The sequence below is a fragment of the Pristis pectinata genome, chromosome 4 (genome assembly GCF_009764475.1).
Source record: "Pristis pectinata isolate sPriPec2 chromosome 4, sPriPec2.1.pri, whole genome shotgun sequence".
Classification (NCBI taxonomy): Eukaryota; Metazoa; Chordata; class Chondrichthyes; order Rhinopristiformes; family Pristidae; genus Pristis; species Pristis pectinata.
This window is the reverse complement of record NC_067408.1, coordinates 92,981,121-93,005,170: the sequence shown is the minus strand read 5'-3', so window position 1 is coordinate 93,005,170 and position 24,050 is coordinate 92,981,121. Positions and strand designations below refer to the sequence as shown.

Sequence of the window (24,050 nt, the reverse complement as noted above, 5' to 3'; positions counted from 1 at the left end):
GTTCTTGTCCCATAGAAGCCAACAAGACTAACAGGACTGGATGGATGCTGGAAGGCTATTCCTATTTTCTATGAGAGTTGTGGACACAGCCCAGCACATCACAGACACCAGGACTCAGTCTTTACCTCTTGTTGTCTTGGTGTAGCAGCCAGCATAATCAAAGACCCCACCCACCCCAGTCATTCTCTCTTCTCTCCTCTTCCATCGGGTAGAAGATACAGGAGCCTGAGGGCACGTACCACCAGACTTAAGGACAGCTCCTATCCCACTGTGATAAGACTATTGAACAGTTCCCTTATAGGATGAGATGGATTATGACCTCACGATCTACCTTGTTGTGACCTTGCACCTTATTGCACTGCACTTTCTCTGTAGCTGTGACCTCTGTACTGTTGTTTTTACCAGTACTACATCAATGCACTCTGTACTAACTCAATGTAACTGCACTGCGTAATGAATTGACCTGTACGATCGGTATGCAAGACGAGTTTTTCACTGTACCTCAGTACAAGCGACAATAATAAACCAATACCAACTTACTTCTTCATGCCTAAACCCTATTCTTTCTCCCCTTGTTCAGTCTCTTCACATACATGTCCGTGCCATGTCTGACACCCTCTTCTGCTTTACCAGTTTCCTGGATATCCACTCTCTCTATTCCTTCATCCCACACCAGAATGGTGGAGGGTCCATTCCTTAAACAGAGGCTCAATCATTCCTGCTCCACCGCTATCACCCTCCCGCTTCTGGTGTAACCCGTTCACACTGAACAGCTTCTCCCTCTAACTTTCTCTCCCTACAGAGGCCACCTGACCTGCTGAGAATTTCCAGAGTGCTCTATTTTTACCTCAAACCTCAACACATCTTCATCCCCTGCTTATCATGTGCCTGTCTAAATGCCTCTGAAACATTGTTATCATAACTGCTTCCACTACATCCCCTGGCAGTTCGGTCCAGGCACCTACCACTCTCTATGCCTCATAATTCTCCTTTAAACTACACCCCCCCCCACCTCACCTTAAAGCTATGCCCTCTAGTATTTGACATTTCAGTCCTTCTAAATAAAATCTAAACAAATTAACTTCTGGATACCCCATTCTTTCCAAGAAAAATCATCAGTGCACATCCACATTTACAATTACAAATTCTATACTTGTCACTCCGTCTCCTCTCTGCCCACTTGGGTGCACATTAATTTCCAAGTACAACAGTAACATTGAGCCACAGAAACCTACTCAGCATAGACATAACATCAGCACGACGAGTTCTGAAGTCTAAGTAGGTCTGTGACAATCAACATTGAGGAACTAGGAGAACACAACAAATGCAGGACTGGAAGAACCTTCCCCATGCCCAGACCAACTCCTAAAACAGTACACTTGAATATCAAGAACATGAAGCAATAACAAAATACCTTGATCTGGCCTAATCACAGTGAACCAATATGTACTTGGACTTTGCACATCAAAAGTTAGCTGACACAGAAGAGAATTCACGAGGGCAGAGAGTTCAGTGTTTGGGATACATTTTTAGTAAGCACCATCATTTCAAAACCACCTCCAGGGCTCAGATCAGGGAAGAGGTGGGCTAGGGAGACTAAATATTTTGTGCAATATGATATTATGCAAAGCAGCAGCCAGGAGAGCAGTAGCCCAACCAGGGCAGGAGCCTTCAACTTTGTTATAACACACTGGTGCACAACAACTTACTGTGGGGAGGCTTGGATTTCCAATCCAAACCACCTCCAAGGGTCACTCAGTAATAATGGTTTTTTTCAATCTTAACAGAAAATAAATATGAATGACAAGTGGGGATGTTGCATTTCTTCATGAAAATTTTCAGCACAACCTTGATTCTTTTTCTCTGTTGATTTGGTAATCTATACCACGACAGAGCTTGGAACAGAGTGTCTGTTTTGGAAGTCTGGTGTTGGTCATGTGAATGACGTGGTCTGTCCAATGTATCTGACTGAGTGCAACTAGGGTCTGGGGATGGGAGTGAACACTGACATTGGCAGGAAAAGGGAATGAAGGTATTTGGTGGATTACACAGATATAATGTTGATGGCATCTTTCCAGTACCTTGAGATGCTTGCTGTGGGTAGACCAGGTTTCAGGAGCGTATAGGAAGACAAGGATTAGTGCTACCTGGTGGACTTGAGAGTTGTACAAGGACTTGATCTCAAAACACTCTTTTCCTTAAATTGATTCACTCTGCTGCCTCACTGGAGGCCACTGTGAATTTCATCACTGATGAGTGCTGCTACCTGCTAGTACTGTACTAGTGTTATATTATGATAGACCTGTGTCCACTAATACTGTACCACAGTGATATACAGTGACTGATCTGTGCCCACCAGGCTAGAGCTGTACATGGACCTGGGCCAAGAATATCAAACCAGGCCTGACAATCCGGGGATGCACAGCAAGTCCTCTCTCTGCAGCCTCCACGGTGTTGCTCCCAGTTCCCATGTGCTTCTGTCAGACATTGTAACAGGCTGCTCTATTTAAGGTGAGGAGGGGTGTCCTGGGGCTTCCAGGAACTGTTGGCAAGCTTATGGCCAGGGCAGCTAGTGTGGTGAGTGGTCACATGGCACAGAAGTGGACCTTGAAGGACTGCAATAAGACAAGTGCTCACAGGACTAATCAACTCATTCCATGGGCGAATGTGGGCTATATACCGTGTGCCATAGCCATAATATAGGAAGGATGTGATTAAGCTAGAGGGTGCAGAAAAGATTCACAGGAATATTGCTGCACTGGAGGGTTTGAGTTATAAGGAGAGGTTGGATAGGCTGAAACGGTTTTCCCTGGAGCGAAGGAGGCTGAGGGGCAGCCTGAGAGATGTTTATAAAATCATGAGGTGGATAGTCAGTGTTTTTCCCCAGGGTAGGGGAGTCTGAAACTCAAAGAGGCATAGGTTTAAGGTGAGAGGGGAAAGTTTTAAAAGAGGAACTGAGGGGCAAGTTCTTCCACCCAGAGGGTGATGAATTTATGTAATGGAGGTGCTGGAGGCAAGTACAATTACAACATTTAAAAGACATTTGGACAGGTACATGGATGGGAAGTTTTGGGGGGGGGGGGGGGGGGGGGGGGGGGGCGGCGGGGGGGGCTATGGGCCAAACACAGGCAAATGAGACTAGAGTAGACAGGCATCCTGGCTGGCATGGATGAGTTGGGGTGAAGGGCCTGTCTCCATGCTATAACTCCACAAAACTCCATGAAACAGCAGACCGGGAAGCTTCAAAAGTAGAATGCAATAACTGGAGACTCAGAATTCCATTAAAAGTCAGAAATGTCTTATTCCTGTCAAAGTGAAACAGTTTTCATGTAATAGCATAAGTTAATGCACAGAAGCATTCAGTTCAGGCACATTTGTGACCTCCATGACTTCAGATCTATTTTCATGTTCCTTTTCAAACAGTCAACTTTTTGAAAAATGTTATGTCACATTCCATGACCTTCTAAGTCCTCTGTTCCAAGGCCATCTTGTTTCTAGAACCTTGATGCTCCTTTCAACACTGTTTCCTTCTTCCCCACCTCCACTAATTTTCACTGAACATGTTCCTATGCTTGTAGCACCAAGAGAAATTTTGGGAACCACAAACAGTTTTCCCTTGGCAGCACATTTTCCATCAATGTCTCAGATTGCTCCCCCCCTTCCTCTCTGAATACATCATCTCTCCACTCCTGCTCCTCAGTTCTTCAGCTTTTGTCTCTAGGAACCAAGCATGTGGATCTATCGATGGTATTGTTCGGAAATCGTACCTTATTCCCAAATATTCACATTCTGGTCGATCTTCAATCAAACAGTATTATACTTACAACTTTCATTTCCTCCTTAATGCACACAGGAATTCCATCCAGTGGGGAAAGAGGTGTATTGTCTCTGTACCGAGCAGTGGAGGCTTCTGCCATCTATATATCATAATAGAATATCAATGATAAATGGAGAATAATAGCACTATCAAATACATTGAATCATTGAACTGTCCTGCTGAAAGGTACAAATGTTTTAACAAAAAAATACAGACATTGGTTACACTTCAAATTGAAGATCTGAGATGGTTGAGATATCTTTATTAGTCACATGTACATCGAAGCACACAGTGAAATGCACCTTTATGCATAGACTGTTCTGGGGTCAGCCCGCAAGCGTCACCACACTTCTGGCGCCAACTTAAATATCCCAATTTTCCTTGAAATAGTGCTGTAGAAGTTCACTTTGAAGAGAATTTTAATATATCATTTAAGACCTTAATGTTTGCACTAGATGAGCCAGACCTAGAGGCACCTATGACCATTTCAGTCACATGAAGGCAACTTATTGACCTTGCCCACCCCACCCCCTTTGCCAGTCACCCTTCCTCACCCGAATCCACCAACCAATTGCCAGCTCCTGCCCCATCCCTCCCCCCTCACCTCTTTATACTAGCTCTCCCCCCACCCTGTATCTTTCAGCCTAGATGAAGGGTCTCTCAACCCAAAATACTGACTGCCTATTTCTCTCCACTGCCCCCCCCCCCCAAACAGATGCTGCCTGACCCAGAGTTCCTCCAGCAGCTCATTTTTTGCTCTGTTCCTGTAACTTTCAGTACAAAAACATTTATAGATCATATGGCAGCACACAGTTAAAACGTGACAGTCTGCAAATTTAACTGTGACGAGATCCACTGAATGATAAGCATATCGTTGCACGGAAGTGACTAGGCATGGGACCAACAAAATACAAAAAGTCAGCTAGTTGTCATGATAACTGCTGGAAATAGCAAAGCTATAAAACTGCAAGGAAAATTAACAATTCTGAATAGAATCAACAACTCCCTAGTATCATCTACATGAAAACTTATTTCCATTTTCCTGTCCTTTCAACATAATACCTGTTGTTTCTATCAGTAATCACCCTGACCAGTTGGTTCACTACTTGTAATCTGTTAGCACTGTGTATAGCTACTTTTGTGCAACACCATCCTTCCGAGTTAAATGATATGTTGCAACAACAGCATTGTATTAAGTTTATATTAAGTTCAGAGAATGTAGAAAGATTATGATTGTCACTAGGAGTTACCTTTCTTTTGGGCATTGAACAGAATGCCATCATTCCACAATGACTTTTGGCTGGTTTACAAATAACATGTTGGAAGACAGGTTGGAATTAAGCAAATCCTTGGCAACCTGCTGATAAACTAAAATGGTTGCCAATTTGCTATTTGGCTTATTTCTGAAGTAAACAGACTGGTTGGAAAAACTTCCCATTTGTGGACAAGGTCATGGCAACTGTTTGTGAAGGTCACAAAAAATAACATTTTACAAGTAGTTCTTTCCACACTAGCCATCCCACTTCTGCCAAAATGATACATTTTGGGTTTGCACTCTGTATACGGAATACAGGTCCAAAATGCAAAACTTTGCTATTTAGATAGAGAATGTTGATCTGTATGTAATGGCACTTCTGGCTCACTGGAAGTGACACCTGCAGCATGCACATTATTGCAACATGTTGGTTATGGACTATCTAACCATGGGCTACATGATTATCCAGCCAATCATTTTAATGGATGGAGAACAGAAGCAGTGGACCTTTAATTTCCAAACACCACATTAGGTGCTCCAAATTATGCCCACTCCTCCCAGCCACTTTTTGTCCTCCCTCATCCAAAAGCACATTAAGCAAATGAGAACAAACTGGCAATGCAACAAAAAAAATTAAGCAGGAAAGTGGGTGTATGCAGTAGATGGACTTCAGTGGTAAATATAATTTACTAATACAATTGCCTAATACATAAATAGATTACTGAAAATTATAGCTATAAGGAACAGTCAAATGCTGCCATGGAGAAAATTAACGATTTTGTCTGATGGCCAAATTTAAACAGATCAAAAGTGCCTTCCTTGTCAATGTGTGATGGTCTCCAATATTCCTTAAAAAACCTTGCACTCTCTGAGGAAACTGTTTCTACCCCCCCCATGTATTGATGGGAAGATATTATCAGGCTTGACTGCATTATCCTAACAGTGAAACAGCCTGCCACAATTATTAGCAAGAATTAAATAAGAAAATACTTAAAATGAGGTATTGCAAGGTGACGGTCACTCTAAAGGACCTTTCAGAAGCTCAGTTTTTTCCTCCACACCCTCCACCCACCCCCTGCATTCCTGCCCCGCACTCCAACAGCAAGAAAAGCGGCGATTACTTCATGATTAACTCATCATGGTGCACAGATGTGGTGGTTCTGTCTCAGTCCTGTTCCCACGATCTGGAACATCTGGCAGTCAAGTGTTGTCCATTCTACCCACTGAGGGAGTTCTCCACCGTCATCCTGGTAGCAGTGTACATTCTACCCTGGCAAACATCAAGCTGGCACTAGGGGAGCTCTGCACCGTGATCAACAGTCACAAGACAGCGCACCCTGATGCCTCCCTGATCATTGCGGTGGACTTCAACCAGGCTAGCTTGAGGAGGTCTCTGACCAATCTCCACCAGGTCACCTGCAGAACCAGAGGAGCCAACACACTTGATCACTGTTACATCAAGAACAACTACCGTGCCATCCTGCTCCTGCACTTTGGCAAGTCCGATCACCTGGCTGTACTTCTACTCCCAGCACATAGGCAGAGACTGAGGACCACAGCGCCGGTGATAAGGACCGTGAAGGTCTGGTCAAGGGAGGTGGAGGACCATTTACAGGACTGCTTTGAATCAGTGAACTGGACCACATTCAGGGATTCATCTTCAGATCTGAATGAATAAGCCACGGCCGTCACCGACTTCATCAAGACCTGTGTGGATGAGTGTGTGCTGTCGAGAACATACTGAGTTTTCCCAGACCAGAAGCCCTGGATGAACCAAGAGATTCACAGTCTGCTGAGGGCTAGATCTGTGGCGTTCAAGACCGGCAATCCAGAACCCTACAAGAAGTCCAGGTACGACCTATGGAAGGCCATTCTGAGAGGGAAAACGGCAATTCCGAATGAAGCTAGAGACACAGTTAGATGCATGACAGCTGTGGCAGGGTTTGCGTGCCATTACTTCCTATAAGGCAAAACCCAACAACATAAATGGCAGTGATGCTTCACTCCCCAACGAGCTCAACGCCTTTTATGCATGCTTTGAAAAGGAGAATGATACTACACCTGTGCGAATCCCCACAGCATCCAACAATCCTGTGAGCTTTGTCTTGGAGGGTGATGACCGAACATCCCTCAAAAGGGTAAACCCTTGCAAGACATCAGGCTCCAAGACTGTACCTAGCCAGGTACTGAAAACCTGTGCTGACCAACTGGCTGGAGTGTTCAAGCACACCTTCAACTTCTCACTGCTGCAGTCCGAGGTTCCAACTTGCTTCAAAAGGGGAGCAATCATACCGGTGCCCAAGAAGAGCAGGACAAGTTGCCTCAATGACTATCGCCCATTAGCACTCGCATCTACTGTGATGAAGAATTAACTCCTGCCTGAGCAAGGACCTGGACCCACTACAATTTGCCTAACGCCACAACAGGTCTACAGCGGACGCAATCTCACTGGCTCTCCACTCTACTTTGGAGCAGCTAGACAACTGTAAGATATACGTCAGGCCATTGTTTATCATTTACAGCTTGGTGTTCCAATGCCATCATTCCCTCAGTACTAATAACCAAGCTTCAAAACATGGGTCTCTGTACCTTCCTCTGCAACTGGATCCTCAGCTTCCTTATCGGGAGACCATAGTCACTGCGGATCGGCAATAACTCCTCCTCCTCGCTAACAATCAACACATGCGCACCGCAAGAATGTGTGCTTAGTTCACTGCTCTGCTCTTTCTACACACGACTGTGTGGCTAAGCACAACTCAAAAGCAATCTATAAATTCGCTGATGACACCACTGCTGTTGGTTAAATCTCATTTGGCGATGAGGCTCACAGGAGTGAGATAGATCAGCTGGTTGCGTGGTGTCACGATGACCACCTCACCCTCAATGTCAGCAGGACCAAGGAATTGATTGTGGACCTCAGGAAGGGGAAGTTGGGAGAATACACACCAGTCCTCATTGAGGGGTCAGTGGTGGAAAGGTGAGCAGCTTCAAGCTCCTGGGTGTCAACATCTCAGAGGATCTATCCTGGGCCCAATACATTGATGCAATCACAAAGGAGGCATGCCAGTGGCTCCACTTTGTTAGGAGTTTGAGGAGAATTGGTATGTCACCACTCTTACATATTTCTATAGATGTACAGTGGAGAGCATTCTGACTGGTTGCATCACAGTCTGGTATTGAGACTACAGTGTGCAGGATCAAAAGGGGTCGCAGAGATTTGTAGACTCAGCCAACTCCATCATGGGCACAAATCTCCCTACCACTGAGGACATCTTCAAGAGGCAGTGCCTCAAGAAGGCAGCACCTCAAGAAGGCAGCATCCATCATTGTAGGACCCTCACCATCTGGGACATGCCCTCTTCCGGCTACTACCATCAGGGAGGTGGTACAGGAGCCTGAAGACCCACACTCAAATGATTCAGGAACAGCTTGTTCCGCTCCGCAATCAGACTTCTGAATGATCCGCGAACACCACCTCATTATTCCTTTTTTTTTTGCACTTTATAGATTTTTATGTCTTTGCACTATATTGCTGCTGCTAAACAACAATTTCACATCATATGTCAGTAATAATAAAACTGATTCTGACAAGCTGGAGAAAGAATGAAAACCGGAGACTGATGGGAACAGGTCCAGAACACAGGGAAGGAATGACGCAGACAACAAGCAGTAAGAAGAAATTGAAATCTGTGATGACAGAACAATTATGAAAATCAGATAGTTGAAGGAACAGAAATTAATTTTGATCATTTCTTTTTACTGCCATGAAAGCTGCCTATAATAAAGAGCGTAGGAAACACTAAAGTAAGTTTTTTTCCTAATTTTCAGAATTTCACTTGCACGTACCCTACAATACAATGACTGAATATCTTGCCAAGCCTGGATTGAAAATATACACACTTTTTAGCCATGAAATTCTCTCTACTAAACATCACAAGTCACACAGCACCGGGGTGGGGGGGCATGTGTGTGGAAGGGGGTGGTTACGTTTTCTTTGATAAATTAAAAATATTTCCAACCTTCATTATCAGGTGACTGTCATATTGCACAATAGCCCGCAACGGAGTAGTTGTTTGATCGGCATCTTCCAGAGCTCTGATCACATTCTTAGCAACTTGGGTCGGAGTAATTTTACCTGACCTATGGGTTACAAATTGAGTTATTTTAACATAACTGTGATAGTTAGATCAACTGATTAGTCAAAACAAAACATGAACATTAGGGGCAAGTTAATCATTGCCCTTCTTCTTTCAGTGATACAAGCATCCAGGAAAGATTTCAACCTATTTATATCAATCGAAAGCAAAGTCAGGTGGAATATAAAATGGGCTATGATGGAAAAAGCAAAAGCCAAGTAGTTTTGTTTTAAGGTTAAATTAAAAGTTAGGTTGGCGTTTTAGATTCATTTTATCTTCACAGAATGGCTGGCATGAAAACCACTCTGTCGCTTTGATGAAGATAAAAATTCACCAGTGTTTGTGCAGTTATTGAATCCAAAATGTATTTGCAAGTTTATTATAAATCTGCAGCATAAAAGGGTGGCTCAGTCAATTGAAACTGCTTCAGACACTTCATTCTGGACTCTCCAACACCCACACATCCATTCCCTATTCCAAAGGTCAACAGTGCCCTTTTCAAGCCGATCCCGAAACAACTGTTAGTTTTTAAATAATTTATGGAATTTGTTGCAGAAAGCCACTAATCTCCTCAAACCTATGATTTTGTTCATAATCTGTAAACCCTACCAATTATTGTCCATTATAAATGACAAACAAGTATCAGCAATGTATCTATTTTAATATTCTTGCCAAAAATCTTGGAATAATTTTACTAGTAAAATGACAGAAGATGTTTGTAACATTTACAAAGATAGTTAAAATGACACAAATCACTTACATGCATCATCCTTAAAAGAAAGGTTTTACTTTCCTCTATCTGCCCTTCCCTCCATCACTACATCAGAATCGGGGCCTTTTGCTGATGATCAGTTTAACATGCAACTCTCAAGAAATGAAGAAACATATCTGCAATCAGCATGAAATGGAGAACATATAGACATGGGCTGATAAGAGGTACAGAATGCTAAAGGCAATTTTCTCTGCTTCCTCTTGAGCTGGCATCTTGCCTTCCCCACCATTCAATTGTTTCTCTCTCCCTCTTTGATCTCGAGTAAAACTACCATGAGCCACCAGCAATACCTTAAATGTGCTTATTTTTGGCACCCTACAATTTCTAGCTTTTTATGTTGACTCTTTTGTATGATGGGATCACACATTTAGCAAGTAGTAATGGATACAAATATACCTCAAGTACACGGTACCTTCACTTCACTACTTCCAACAGGATTATAATTCCATGTGGGAACATTTATGAATTGGTAACAGTGGTTGGGGTGGGATTGTGATTGGAATGGCACTAGATCTGCTTTCTAAGCTTTCACTAGGATCGTTTGCATGGCATAGAATTAAAAAAATAATTTCATCACTTCCTATATTTATATACATACGTGTATGCTTGGACAAAATCAGAAATGCTTTTGAAGTTGAATCCATGCCTCTCTTCTGTAACACTGCAAAATTATATATAGAATTGTTACTTTTAGCAACTTAGAACCACTTTACCCAAACACATACATAAACATTAAGCAACACAACATTTATTAAACAGAAGATCAAATGTTACGGACTCAGTGAATGTCCCTTTAAGATAGAGAGTGTGTGTGTATTTGTGTGTGTGGCGTGCTTACGTCAATAGAAGATAAAGGACGTAATGACGTTGTTGAAGAAGTTAGGAGAGAGAGAGAGAGAGAGAAGGGAGAGAGACACCAGCCTGCTAGTTTTCTCTATCGATGGATGAGAAACAATAACTGTGTTTGCCACAGAAATCCATGTATGGAAGTTGGAAGTAATCCGGTGGAGTTCACTTTGTTGCTGATCTGTAGAGGGAAACAGGTATTTGTGTGTGGACGACCACGATTTGGATGCTTTTCGGGGTGAGGAAGTCACTACCGAGTAAACCCTGAAGTGTCGTTTGGGTTCCATCGTGGAACATTTGGATTTCGTATTTACTCTCTCTATGTTCTCTACATCTACGTCTTATCTTCTGACAACGGTGGTTGTTGAAGAAGCCCTTGCTCATGTTTCACCTTATGGCTTGCGGAACTGAACTTTAAGAACCATTCCGGAACTTGGAGTTTGGGACTTTGTCACACACACACACAAAGAGTTTAGTTTTGGGGTTAACGTTCGAGGTTTAACATTTTTGAATTCTAACATACTAACATTTTTACTTTTATTTTACGTATTATCATAAGTAGTAATTAATAAAATAGTTTGTAACACTGAATCATGCTCAGTGTGTTTCTTTTGTTGCTGGTTCGTGACACAAACAACAAAGTTAACACTTTTAGTATTTATCATGACACAGATTGCATGATAAACACTAAATTCCTTTCCACTGGGCAAAGTGTTTGAATGCTTCCTATGTGTCTCAGTGATCAGAATGGACAGTGATTTGAAAGATCTGGGTTGTACTTTAATAGAAATCAATCTCAGGACCTTTATATTTATTACCTATCCCTGGCTAGCCTCAGAAATTAGTGGCAAGTCTGATGAGAACACTTCAAATTATTGAAACTTTCTGATTTCTGTTCTCCAGTATTGCTTGGTAGTTTAGTATTTTGCTGTTCTATTGATTACTGTACTGCATTGGTTCAACATGTGTCGAGACAACTAAACAGTGGCAGAAGGAAAGTCAGGGCACACAAGTCTACGAGAACTCAAAGAGGAACTAAATTGATAATGGTAGCAGGATGACATATTGTTTTATAGTTTAATGTTATTTTGGTTTTATAGGTTTTTACAATAGACCAGTGTTGATAACATTAAGAAAACATTAGTTACCCCATTTAAGAATACTGGTAGTGCAGAACAGAAAGTGATAAAGGAGGGTTGGACTACCCAAACGTGTGACAAACTCACACTGAACTCTGCTTCTGATATTCAGTTCCACTGCAGTCAACAGAATCAAATTACAGAGGTGGTGGTCAATGCATACATTGCACTTAACAATTACAACAAAGGATATACTTCTCACCGGCCATGTGTGAATAAGGAAGAAATCTTTGCCTTTTAGATATTAGAAATATAGAAATTTGCTATTCCATGACTTGTGCAAGGTAAATCAACAGCTTCAAAAATTTGGACAAACAAATTTAATGAATAGAACATGAATAAACTTTAAAGGTATACAAGGTATTGTAAAGCATGGCAAAATATAAACAGGTCCTATTTTGATCAGAGGTTTAACAGAAATTCCAGCTCAGACCATTCTCCTTCAAGCTGTTTTTGTCCACCTTACCTATTGATAAACATCAAGGACTGTTCCACTATTGACACTGCAAAAGTATGACAAGATGTCTCCCCCTTTCTTATCCTCAGATACTGAATGCAACCTACTGGGATTTGAATCAACAGCCTTAACCAACTGCACTACCTAGTATTAGAATGACACTTTTTCCATACGGAATGAACTATCTTTGTACCAACTAACATTATCCAGTACCAGATTAAGACAAAGTAATTCTCAAAAATAAAGAGCCATGTATTTTATAAATTTAATTGCGAAGTACTCATTTTAATAGATTAATGAAACAATATTAATTACTTTTTGTGCAATATATTGTATGCTTATCAAAATCCTGTCAGATTAACTTACATTGAAACAAATTAAATTTGTAAAAGAAAATGCAATTTAAAGCATTCAGGATGGTCTGCAATGCCAATAAATGAGTAATACTAAAAAGGTAACTTAATTTGCAGTTTTGTAATCATTTACTTCATTATAATTGACTGTTCTGGCAAATAGAATCAAAGCAAGAAATTGATATAGTCATCCAATTGTTTTACATGTGCATACAAGTTTAAACTCTGGAAACAAATTTACCTTTCCAAAACATCACTGAGTAAAACCTTACCCAGCACTTGCTGCCTACCTTAGCTGCAGGAGTTCATTCAGAATACTTTCGTTGCTATCATGTCTTGGTGGCTTATTGCTATTCTCAGGGTTAACAACAGGAATGAATGTAGGATCTTCTGGAATAACTATATGCCGTAGCAAAGTAAGATTTGCCATTCTAGAAATAAGCACAAATTTTAAAAGGGAATATTAATTAGGTTCAGTTTTAAATAAAATGTTTTCTTCCATGCTGTAGCTATCCAATGAAAACCATTCCCAACCAAGATGTTGAGCAGGTGAATAAAGGAAGGGAGATGGGGAGGAGAACCAGTGGGAGGAGTGTGTGGGTGATGGGCAGATGGCCCACTGGTTCCCCTCACTCCCTTTATTCCATTCTCTACCTTCCTCTCCTGTTACACTTCAACATCTTCAGCCCTTTGTCACTTCCATCTATCAGCTCGCAGCTTCTGATGCCATTCCCATTCTCCTCCCCCTCCGCCTATCACCCCCCACCGTCCCCCCCCCCCACCCCCCAACCTGGATCTACCGAATCACCTGCCAGCTCTTGCTTCACCCCTTCCCTCCACCTTTTTATACTTGCTACCTCCCCTCTACCTTTCAGTCCAGATGAAGGGTCTCAACCCAGAACTGTCCATTTCCCTCTATAGATGCTGCCTGCCCTGCTGAGTTGGAACATAGAACAGTACAGCACAGAACAGGCCCTTCGGCCAACAATGTTGTGCCGAAATAGCTAACCCCTTTACTTACAGAGTGCCCATATCCCTCCATTTCCCTCTCACTCATGTACCCATTCAAGCCCCTCTTATAAGCCCCCAATGAATTTGCCTCCACCACCCTATCAGGCAACGCATTCCAGGCATCCACCACTGCGAGTAAAAAAAACATACCCCTGATGCCTGTTCTGATCCTGCCCCTTCTCACCTTAAATGCATGCCCTGCAGCTTTTTGTGTTTAAACCTCATTTAAGCATACTTGATACCATTAATTACAGTGGAAATAGAAGTCTTCATCATGTAAGAGTAGAATATAGCCATACATGTTATATTCATTACACTTCAATGAATGCAATGGCATTATGGTACACAATAGGAACAGGAGGATGTAATATTAGTCTCAAGCTGGATCAGTCATTCAAAAAGATTGTGGCTGATCTCCAATGATGTATACTTGCCTCTCCCTATATCCCTTAATGCATTTGCTTAAACATGATCTACCAAACTCAAATTTAAGATTATCGAATGATCTTGCATTAGTGTCGTTTATGCAAGAGAGTAATTTTATTAAAAATACATTTACCTTTCTAAGAGTACCCAACCAACAGATATACCATCATGTAATACCTTCAGAAATCAAATTATCCCTTAACCTTCCACATTTCAGAGAATACAATGTTACAAAAGTTATAATTTCTCCTTCCCCCCCCCCTCCTCCTTAAATTTTAACCCTTGGAATCCAGGCATCAATCAGATAAGTCTAGATTGTGATCTCAACAAGACCAATGCATGATCCTGAAGGTGTAGTACCCAGACCTGGTCAGTGGAGTCCACACATGGTCTAACCAGATGTTTATACAACCATGACTTAACTTCCCGTATTTCACTCAATATAAAATTCAGCATTCCATTGGCTTTTTTTTGATTATTTTCTGTAGCCATCCATGGACTTCTAGCTTTCCATCATTTAGAAAACAGAAAATGTAGCCTGTTCTATCCTTTTCAGATACAAAGTAGGTAAAGTCACATTTGCCTACTATGAAATTTATTTGCCAATTTTGCTCAATTAATACATTTTTGTAATTTAGTGGTCCCCCAAATACCACCTATAATGCTGCCTATTTGGATACCATTGACATATATGTATACATGGCTTTCTATCCCATCTTCTGAGTAATCTACATATCCAATGATCTAACTAAATTTTGTAACACTGTGATGTTGAACCACTGCTGTTGATTAGCACTATTTTTCCAACTACCTCAGTTTCACTTTGAATCGCCATTTAGAGTTATGGAGTTGTACAGCACAGAAACAGGCCTCTTGGCCCACTACATCTATGCTGACCATCAGGACTATCTATAAAATCTCATTTGCCTGCATGTCCCTCTATGCCCTGCTCACTCAAACACCTATCCAGATGCTCGCAAATACTGTTACTGTTCCTGCCTCCACCACCTCCTCTAGCAGCTCATTCCAGATACCAACTGCTCTTTGTATGAAAAATGTACCCCTCAGATCCCCTTTGAATCTCACCCCCCCCTCTTTAAACCTATGCCCTCTAGTTTTAGACACCTCTATTATTTAGGAGATAAGCTAAACAAATTAAACATCCCTTTCATACTACAATTTCCATGGTACAGCTAAGTGAAAGTATGCCTAAAAGACAGTAACCTCATGAACTGAATACTTTTGTATCTATAAACATTTTCTTTCACAAGTATCAATGAATTTATTGGTGGAGTTCCAGGATAAACATACAACCATGTGGATTATAGTTACAAGTGACTTGAACAAAGACTGGAAGAGAGTTTGAAGCGGAACAATTGAATACAATATTAGACAGTCACTTGAAGTAACAGCTCAAGAACCTTACACTTGCCATATGGGATGAGCAAGTTGGGGTGGGTGTGGGTGAGTTCAGACAACAATGAGAAAGCAAACCAAGTGACCTGCATATGCTAATTAATAGTGTAAGCCAGTTAATATGAACGATTTTACTGGCAAATAAATTTTTAATAAATGTAAGCATACTTAGGAAGTAGGTGTAATTTTTTTTTGGAAACCAGCCACTTAAGGGGTTTTTGACTTTCTCAATTCCCAAGACCTCATTACAATTTTTGAGAGAAACTGGAGGAAAAAAAATGAATCATCAAAGCAATCGGGTGACATGTGGTTAAACCCAAAAATCTGGAAGATGCCATCTGAAACAAACCTTTTACCACTGAACGCAGCATGCTGAATGCAGCATGTTGCCTTCCAACTTAGAGAGGTTTAAGGCAAGTGAAATTTAAAAGGGACCTGAAGGGCAACGTTTTCATGCAGGGTGTCATGCGTATATGGAACGAGCTGCCTAAAAAGATAGCTCAGGTAAATATAATAACAATATTTAAAAGACATTTGGATAAGTACATGGATAGGAAAGGCTTAGAGGGATATGGGCCAAATGCGAGCAAATGGGACCGGCTTAGGTGGGTACCTTGGTCAGCATGGACGAGTTGGGCCAAAGGGCCCATTTCCACACTGTATTACTCAATGACTTATCAATGATATTCATTGAACATCATAAAATTCCTGTACTTGCACTGTAGATATAAAGTAAACTTGGTATAGAAAATAAAAGCTTATTTCAGTTTATGTACCTAAAAATATTGTAAAATCTTAATTGCTGCAAAACAGACTAGCACTGAAAATCAGCTTTTACAAGCATAAAGTCCACCTCCTACAGCTATTAAAATACCATTATATATAAAAAACATAATAAATGTTCACTTTTTTCCTTCATAATTCAGTTTCTTTCCATCAGTATTTTGTTTTTTGTACCCGATTTGACAGCAAATTCACTATTCTAACTTTTACTTTCTGGTTCACAATCTGCACTGCTCATTAAAAATTCAATCTCAATTGGTTAAGGAGGTACACAGTTGCTTGCCCCGTATACATACAACTAAATGCCCTCAAGAGAAAGCTGCACAATTTTGATCTCCCTCTTTCAGAAAGCTAATACTATGAATAGCTTACAGAAATTGCCCTATTCCATTCATGTCTAATGATTGGCACGTAGTTACGGCAAATTCTAGACCAGAGTGATGTCAGTGGCCATGTTGTCTGTACTGAAGGATTAATGTACCAATACTGTACCTCATGATCAGTGGCATTAAGATCAGTTGCCCAAAGATCTGAAAATAAACGCACAATACATCATTAGTTCTACAATTTGTTTTGAAAAACCATTAAAATGTTTGCTGTGGGAAGTGACAGCCATATTGCACATTTTTTGGGGTTAAGGGAAGAGTTTGTGAGCAATATTGATTTATTAGTGCCACTTATATAAAGCTACTTTTTTGGGGGGAAAAAAGCAGCTAATTGAAGCAATAAATGATCTACTGGAGGAACTCAGCAGGTCAAGCAGCATCTGTGGGGAGAAAGGAACTGTTGATGGTTTGGATCAAAACCCTGCATCAGGACTAAGAGTCTGAGTCAGTCAACAGTTCCTTTCCTCCCACAGATGCTGCTTGACCTGCTGAATTCCTCCAGCAGATTGTTTGTTGCTCCTGATTCCAGCATCTGCAGTCTCTTGTGTCTCCAGCAGCTAATTGACCCCTGGCCATTCACATTTTAAAAAAAATCTTCAATCAAAAATAAGAAGGTTAATAAGAAGATTGTTCCATCATGTCCCCAAAGCTATGCAAATACTTCAGGAACAAAATAAAATGTTATCTGATACCAACAGGACTTGGCTGAAGTTAAATTTATCAGATTACTACAAATAACAATTATAACCCTTTGTTTTATAATTCTATATTAAATAGCTTAATATTTTCTGAAACAAATATTAGAGGGGGAAAATAAATCATTGCAGATTTTCAACACGAGAGTTTTTTTTTAAATAACAAAACACTAGCATGTTATTGCAGTCCTCAATGTGTTTGCTCTAAAAAAAATAGACTGGAATGAGCACATTTATTCTGGGTATTCATAAGATCAGCATAATACAAACCAACCCATTGTCCTGAGTCTCTGAAAGGCACTTTTAATATAAAAACTTGAGTTACACTGCAGAAAGCTCGGTCAAGCCAGGTCAGATGATCAAATAATTCACTAAGGCATTTTCACATCTGTCATTATTTCTGTCATCTGGCTTATTCCTAGACCAGTCAAATGACACGGGAGATTATGTAAAACACAGCACATCCATTCCAAGCAACATTTACGTTAGAGTTTGGAACAAATGCTCATTCCAAATGTTTCTTCTAGTTAATTAAAAATGATTTTTTTTTTGAGGAATATTGTCAATTTATTCTAGATGATAAAACTAAAAACATCATTTAAAAAAAACATAGCCCTTACAGGTCTCGACCAGAGTCAATGTATCCCTGACAGGAGAGATGAAGGTCATTTCTTTAGGAGACATTGTAATTATTTACTGAATCAACGCAACCTACAATTTGAAGAAAAAGGAAAGGCTCTGCTATTGTAAGCTCTTTGTTCTACATAAGAACACATCATTCTTTTACTTAAAATATTCTTTCATCAACTTCACAACCCCAAATTCAAAATAAGGGAAAGAAGCAATTTTAGTTTCATACTTAATGGAGAGTCTCGGCCACCTTAGAGCACACATCAGAAATTCAGGAACATGTTATTTTCCAACCATTAATTTAAACAAATTTCCAAAGAGCAATTCCAATGGATGTGGCTCTGTGCCAAGAGTCCAGCCAGAATGGAAAGTTACCCCTAGCTACAGTTCACAAATCTCCACACTAAATGCATACAGCTTTGTTTTGTGAGATGCCATCTACACTTACGGATTTGTTACTGTATAATTTCACTGTGGAGCAATATCTGTGACATGGGGCTTCTCCCTAGTTTGCCCCATGCCACAAATGGAATTAATATCCTTATAGCTGTTGCTTCTTGGTGTAGAGTATAAAGCAGGGAATCCAGATTACAACAAACTACCATTGAAAAATATGGTGGCTTTCAGGAGGGGCCACAAGTGCCTTTCATATAACAAAATGTTCACAAGGGCCTTACAGATCATTTTAAACTAAATAGGAACCCCGGTAAAAACTGTGTAAATGAATGCAGGTGTGGAAGTAACTTCTACAGGAGAACAGAGTAGTACGAAGGCAAAAAGCATTTGCAGAAAGTCTTGCGATAATCTTTTAGACAGCATGTTTTTGCAGGAAAAGTTAAGTAGACTTTGAAGCTTTTAAACACAAAATGACAATTTTTCCATATTTGCCAGAAAGTGGAATGTTAATGTTTTCTCCTCTGGCTTTCAACAATGCAGTCAAACATTCCAGGTCAGGTACAGTCCAGCCTGATGTAGAATAACGCTGCCATATTTTCATAGCATCCTTTATCCCAACCTTATTTCTTATTCAAGTTTAATTTCTCCACGCAAGCATCTTGTGACCAAAGCCATGAACAGAAATTTAAACGCAGACACAAGACAGACTGCAGATGCCGGAAATCTGGAGCAACAAACACAAAATGCTGGAGGACCTCAGCAGGTCAGGCAGCATCCGTGGAGGGAAATGAACAGTCGATGTTTCAGGCTGAGACCCTTCATCAAATTTAAATGTAACTGCTCTCGAAGGAGTACTTGAAAGAGACAATTGCATGCACATCCTTAATGCTTGCAGAAAGGGTGGGTGGAAAAGGAGAGTAAAATATCATGCCCTAGTCCCCTGCTTGTGATTTTTCCAATTACAACAGATTGCCCTTAAGTTGTTTTGTATTCAGAGTATAATCCTTCCAAGAAGTAGGAAAGAGTTGCCCAAGCTGATTAGAAAATGAAGACAACAAAGATGAGACTTCAACCCATCAGTTGCTAACAACTCTATATTTAGTAATAATGACACAGTACACTACTTGCATCAATCAAAAGCTAACACTTCAAGCCATTAATTGCTCCACAGACTTTGTCACATTGAGTCACTAATCTCTAAAATGGGTATATTCTATATTTACATCCTTTTCTAAAATAGAACACATGAGAGAACATGGCAAATTAGAGCAGCAATAGTATCATTTTTACTGCTTAAATAAGAAAATTGAGATTTATTTTTATATTGCGCCTGCAACATATCTGAAAATGATTCATTTCATAAGATGCTTATTCATCTCAATGGGAAGGAGGAAGCTAATACAATGTTTTTATTTAAATAGGTGTCTTAAAAAGCCGATGTTTAATGTTCACATCTGTGACAACCTCCATCAATTTCTTCTTCCTTTGGGTTAACTGCACTTTACTCACAATCTAATCAAAACCATAGAAACATTTCAAGCTGATGACCCTTCATTAGAACTGGTAAAAGTTATATATGAAACAAAACAAAAGAAAGTTACCCTTGCATGCAGTTCACTGATCTCCACTAGTATACATTTTTTTGGTTTGACTTGTTACATCTCTAACTTTGCCCACTTTGATGAAACATTAATTCTGCTTCTCTCTCCACAGATACAACGTAACCATCTCAAGTGTTTTTGACATTTTCTGTTTTTTTTCCAGATTTCCAACATTTGTAGCATGTTACAATAGGGGATGGAACAAGCTGGGCAAAAGTAGTGCAGAGTGATGCTTTCCCCTACATAGTTCCTTGGAAATTGTATGGAGATAGGGAACTCCCTGGCGGGACAAAGGGAATATTCTGCGACAAAGTGGATCAATCCGAGGCTCAGCTTTAACTTACAGTTATCACACAAGTCTACATTTGTCTGATTATTGCATGAACATTTAAGGAAGCATAGGTTATTATTGCTACAACACTAAATATTAAATTGATAATTATTTTAATAGCAAATATTGTTTCACAATGATAACAATGAGATAAATAAAGCTATAAAGATCCACCTTAATAATCACTTTCCTCTCAATAATTTCAACGTAATCACTTACTGTGTTCGCTAGATGCGAGCATACTCTCAGTGCAAGGCCAGAAAAACCAATGGATAGCTGAGGGGGGGTGGGGGAAGAAAAAAAGTACAAATAAAAGCTTATGACCATTTAAAATATATCAATTTCTCTTATTTAATCTGAAAATCTAATCAAATGGCCCAGCTATTAAAAAAAAATCTATGAACAACACCTGGATCACAACCAATAACATTTAGTTTAACAATAAAAATAATTTCATCCATTCTATCTATGGGAAATTTAATTTTCTAGATCTCTTTATAACTGGGAGCTTGAGTCAGTGTTTAGAATTTATTAAGGACTTATTTAAGCCTATACAACTGTTTGGGCCTCCTCATCTCGTTTCCTTCCTTTGCCTGCCAAATTTTCATTTGGCAATCATTCAGGACAAGTTGGTTTCCATCACAGAATTAGTTGCACAGCTGGTTAATCAGCAGTAACTTGTTGTTATGCCTCCTCTAGAGCCTGTCATCTGCCTTTCTTGCTCTATCTAACTCTAATTAATAGAACACAAAAGGAAATACATTATCAGTAGTAAGGTCTTGAATAAATGGAATAGCAGACTCTTGGCATCAAGAAAGAAGTCATGAAAGCTAGCCGCAGAACTGGGTTGATGTTATTACAAAGACCAACAAGATCTTTTGTTTTGCATTTAGAATCAACTAAATAAATAAGCAGGAGGCATACTGCAGAAAATCTCCCCACTCTCAGAAAGATATACAAAACAATAGAAAATTGCACAATTGATTTACTAGAATGTCACCAACAATGTGGGATTAGTTAAAGAAGTGAGATATGATAAGCTAATTTTCCACTCAAGCAGAGAAGTTTAATGGATGAGAGATCCTCGGGACTATGGAAGTGCAGACTTTTTTTTCCACCTTGCTCATTCGTTAATTCCTGGATTTTCCCAAATTGGTACTTTTTGATTTCTAAACGAGGAAGGGGGATTTACTTTGCTTTTGGTGGATCCAGCAATGTTGTCTGATTGAACCAAGACTTTGTCACATACATAACATGCATGAGGATATCACTGGTGTGTTACGTGTGTATTCTATGAACAGTGGCTTAGTGGTTAAGTCACCGAGAAAGAAGTAATCTGGAAAAGGCAGGGCATGCACCACAAACTAAGTGGAGTATATAGCCAGAGTGAAACAGAAACCTGAATAGTGGCAACAACGTTCCCTTTTGATTGCAGGAAGGACATAGTAACAAGGTGTGAGGTACTCGCAGCGTCATTGTATGTGGTCTGTGTCCCATGACTGCACTACAGCACTGGCCCAAGCATTCTTTATTTGGAGATCAAAAATGGACTATGCCCACAAAAATATGATGCGCAAACCTCCAGAGGGGGCAGGGCAGACTAATGTACCCAACATGGCCCTCATCCTAATGGCTACCTCTTTGTGTAGTTGCATCAAGCCAAGCATAGACCTTGGGCACCCAAACACCAAGTATCCCTCCCCCAGAGGAGCAATTTGCCCACGTTACTGTGGAACTTTCCATTCAGTTGCACCACGTTGTATTACCTGACCCTCGTATAAAAAGTATGCAGAATACCTCAGACTTTAAGTCAAGCAGGCAGTGGTCTACAAAAAATTTCCTCAAGGCTCTGCAGGTAAAAGAGATGGTTGATCCTGTTGGATGACTCATCACCAAAGCTTTCAAACAAGCAACAAGACCTTGCAAGGCAGGTGGTGAGAAGCACCCTCCCTGTCAGATCCTTCTCAAACTGTTGGATGCTTAGAACCACTGAACACTGTCTCGAGTCAGCTACACTGGGCTCGAGACCACCATCCATCTACTTCTGGAATGTGCATTTGCAAGGAGATCTGGAAAGAGATGCAGTGCTTTTTGTCGAGATTCATCCCTAACAGCTGCATAACACAGCACTGACTCTACAGCCTGTTCCCAGGAATACATTCCCAGGAAAACACCAACTACTGCCAGAAGTTTATCAACCCAATGAAAGATGCCCTTCGTATCTTGCCGAAACTTGCTGGCCCTCCAACTCAGAGAACTGACTGTGACTGAATGTTGTAGATTTATCACATTTCAAGGTTCAGAGACAGAATTACAAGTTTGGTGCAACCAAAGGAAAAGCTCCATGAGAAAGGCAAGTGTTTAAAGACATTCCACCATTGCAGAAATGAGGAGCTGTTTGAATGTACGCAAAGGAAGACTGAAGTCAGGCTGACGTACTGTAGGTGAAATGATTTGGCTTGTGCTGAGAATAACAACATATGCTACAGTAACTTTTTAGAAACAAAATTATGTTGTTAAAATAAAATAATTATGGACCACTAATCTCGTGGATGCAAGTTCAAAGTCTTTTGTAATAGCTGGGAAATTTAAAGTATTCAATATGTGTATAATTTTTTAAAAATCTCATCTCTGTATTGATGACCGTGATGCCACCAGCTCGTCACGAAAACCCATACGGTTCACTAATGCCCTTCATTTAATATGCGACTCCAGGTCCATCAATTTAAGTTTGCTTATAGCTGCCTTCTCGACTCAAAGAGAATGAGGAACGCTCAATAATGCCAGTCACCAGCCATCCCGTGAGCAAAAACAAAATCAAGACGAGAAACAACTTAAATCAACTTCTCTAACGCAGAGATCTCCACAAATAATTTTTTAAAATATATTCTAATGCAGCAAACGGCTTCATCTGACGTCCCCTTTAGGTTGGCAGCTATAAATGTCAGCCACTGCAGGGGGATTCCACATTTTTGACCTTTGTTCACGATGCTTCGCTTCCCGAATTTGATTCGAAAAGCGCGTCAAAAGCAATGGAACTGAAAATCTTGTCCCTTTTGTAGTATTTGCCTTTATCTCCTCGCGTTGCGGGTGTAGATAGGCAGTGAACCTGCGGGGAGATAGATGGTGGGAGGTGGGGCTGAAGAAATAGAAGGCACGTAATTCAAATGATAAGAGGATAGGAAAGGCTTCAGGGAGACAGATACAAACGGACAGAAAGTTAATAAAAGGAGCGAGAAGGCGGGAGCTCGGCCAGGTGGCGGCTGTCCCGGGCCTCGGCTCGGCTCGGCTCGGCCCACTCACCACGTCTTTCACACCGTAACCGTACCACCCATCCATCTTGCCCTTCTCCCGGATCACCGGTCTGGTGCAGCACCCCGTGCAGCGGTGCAAGAACCCGAAGTAGAAGGCGAGCACCGCCAGCACCACCCAAATCAATTCCATGACTGCAAGAAAGTAACAAAGCAGGTTGCGAGCGCTGCTTGCACCGACAGAGGAAGTTCAAGTTCTGTTCGGTCTACAGCTCCACCACGATCCCATTTCACTATCTGATTTCCCCTGCCGGCCTTTCCACAATTTGCAGATTTCCAGCACCTGCTC

The 24,050-nt window shown here is 40.7% G+C and overlaps 1 protein-coding gene across 1 annotated transcript in view; it reads right to left on the bottom strand.

Moving 5' to 3' along the window:
- Window positions 1-24,050, bottom strand: part of LOC127569212 (uncharacterized) — a 54,376-nt gene extending 30,326 nt beyond the window's left edge. The window contains exons 1-7 of the mRNA XM_052013624.1: window positions 23,754-24,050; window positions 20,670-20,726; window positions 16,904-16,941; window positions 13,066-13,206; window positions 10,579-10,641; window positions 9,092-9,212; window positions 3,825-3,917 (exon numbers count right to left, since the gene is read on the bottom strand). Of these exons, the coding sequence (XP_051869584.1) occupies window positions 3,825-3,917; window positions 9,092-9,212; window positions 10,579-10,641; window positions 13,066-13,206; window positions 16,904-16,941; window positions 20,670-20,726; window positions 23,754-23,894 (654 nt within the window). The 5' untranslated portion in view covers window positions 23,895-24,050. The remainder of the gene's footprint in view (window positions 1-3,824; window positions 3,918-9,091; window positions 9,213-10,578; window positions 10,642-13,065; window positions 13,207-16,903; window positions 16,942-20,669; window positions 20,727-23,753) is intronic.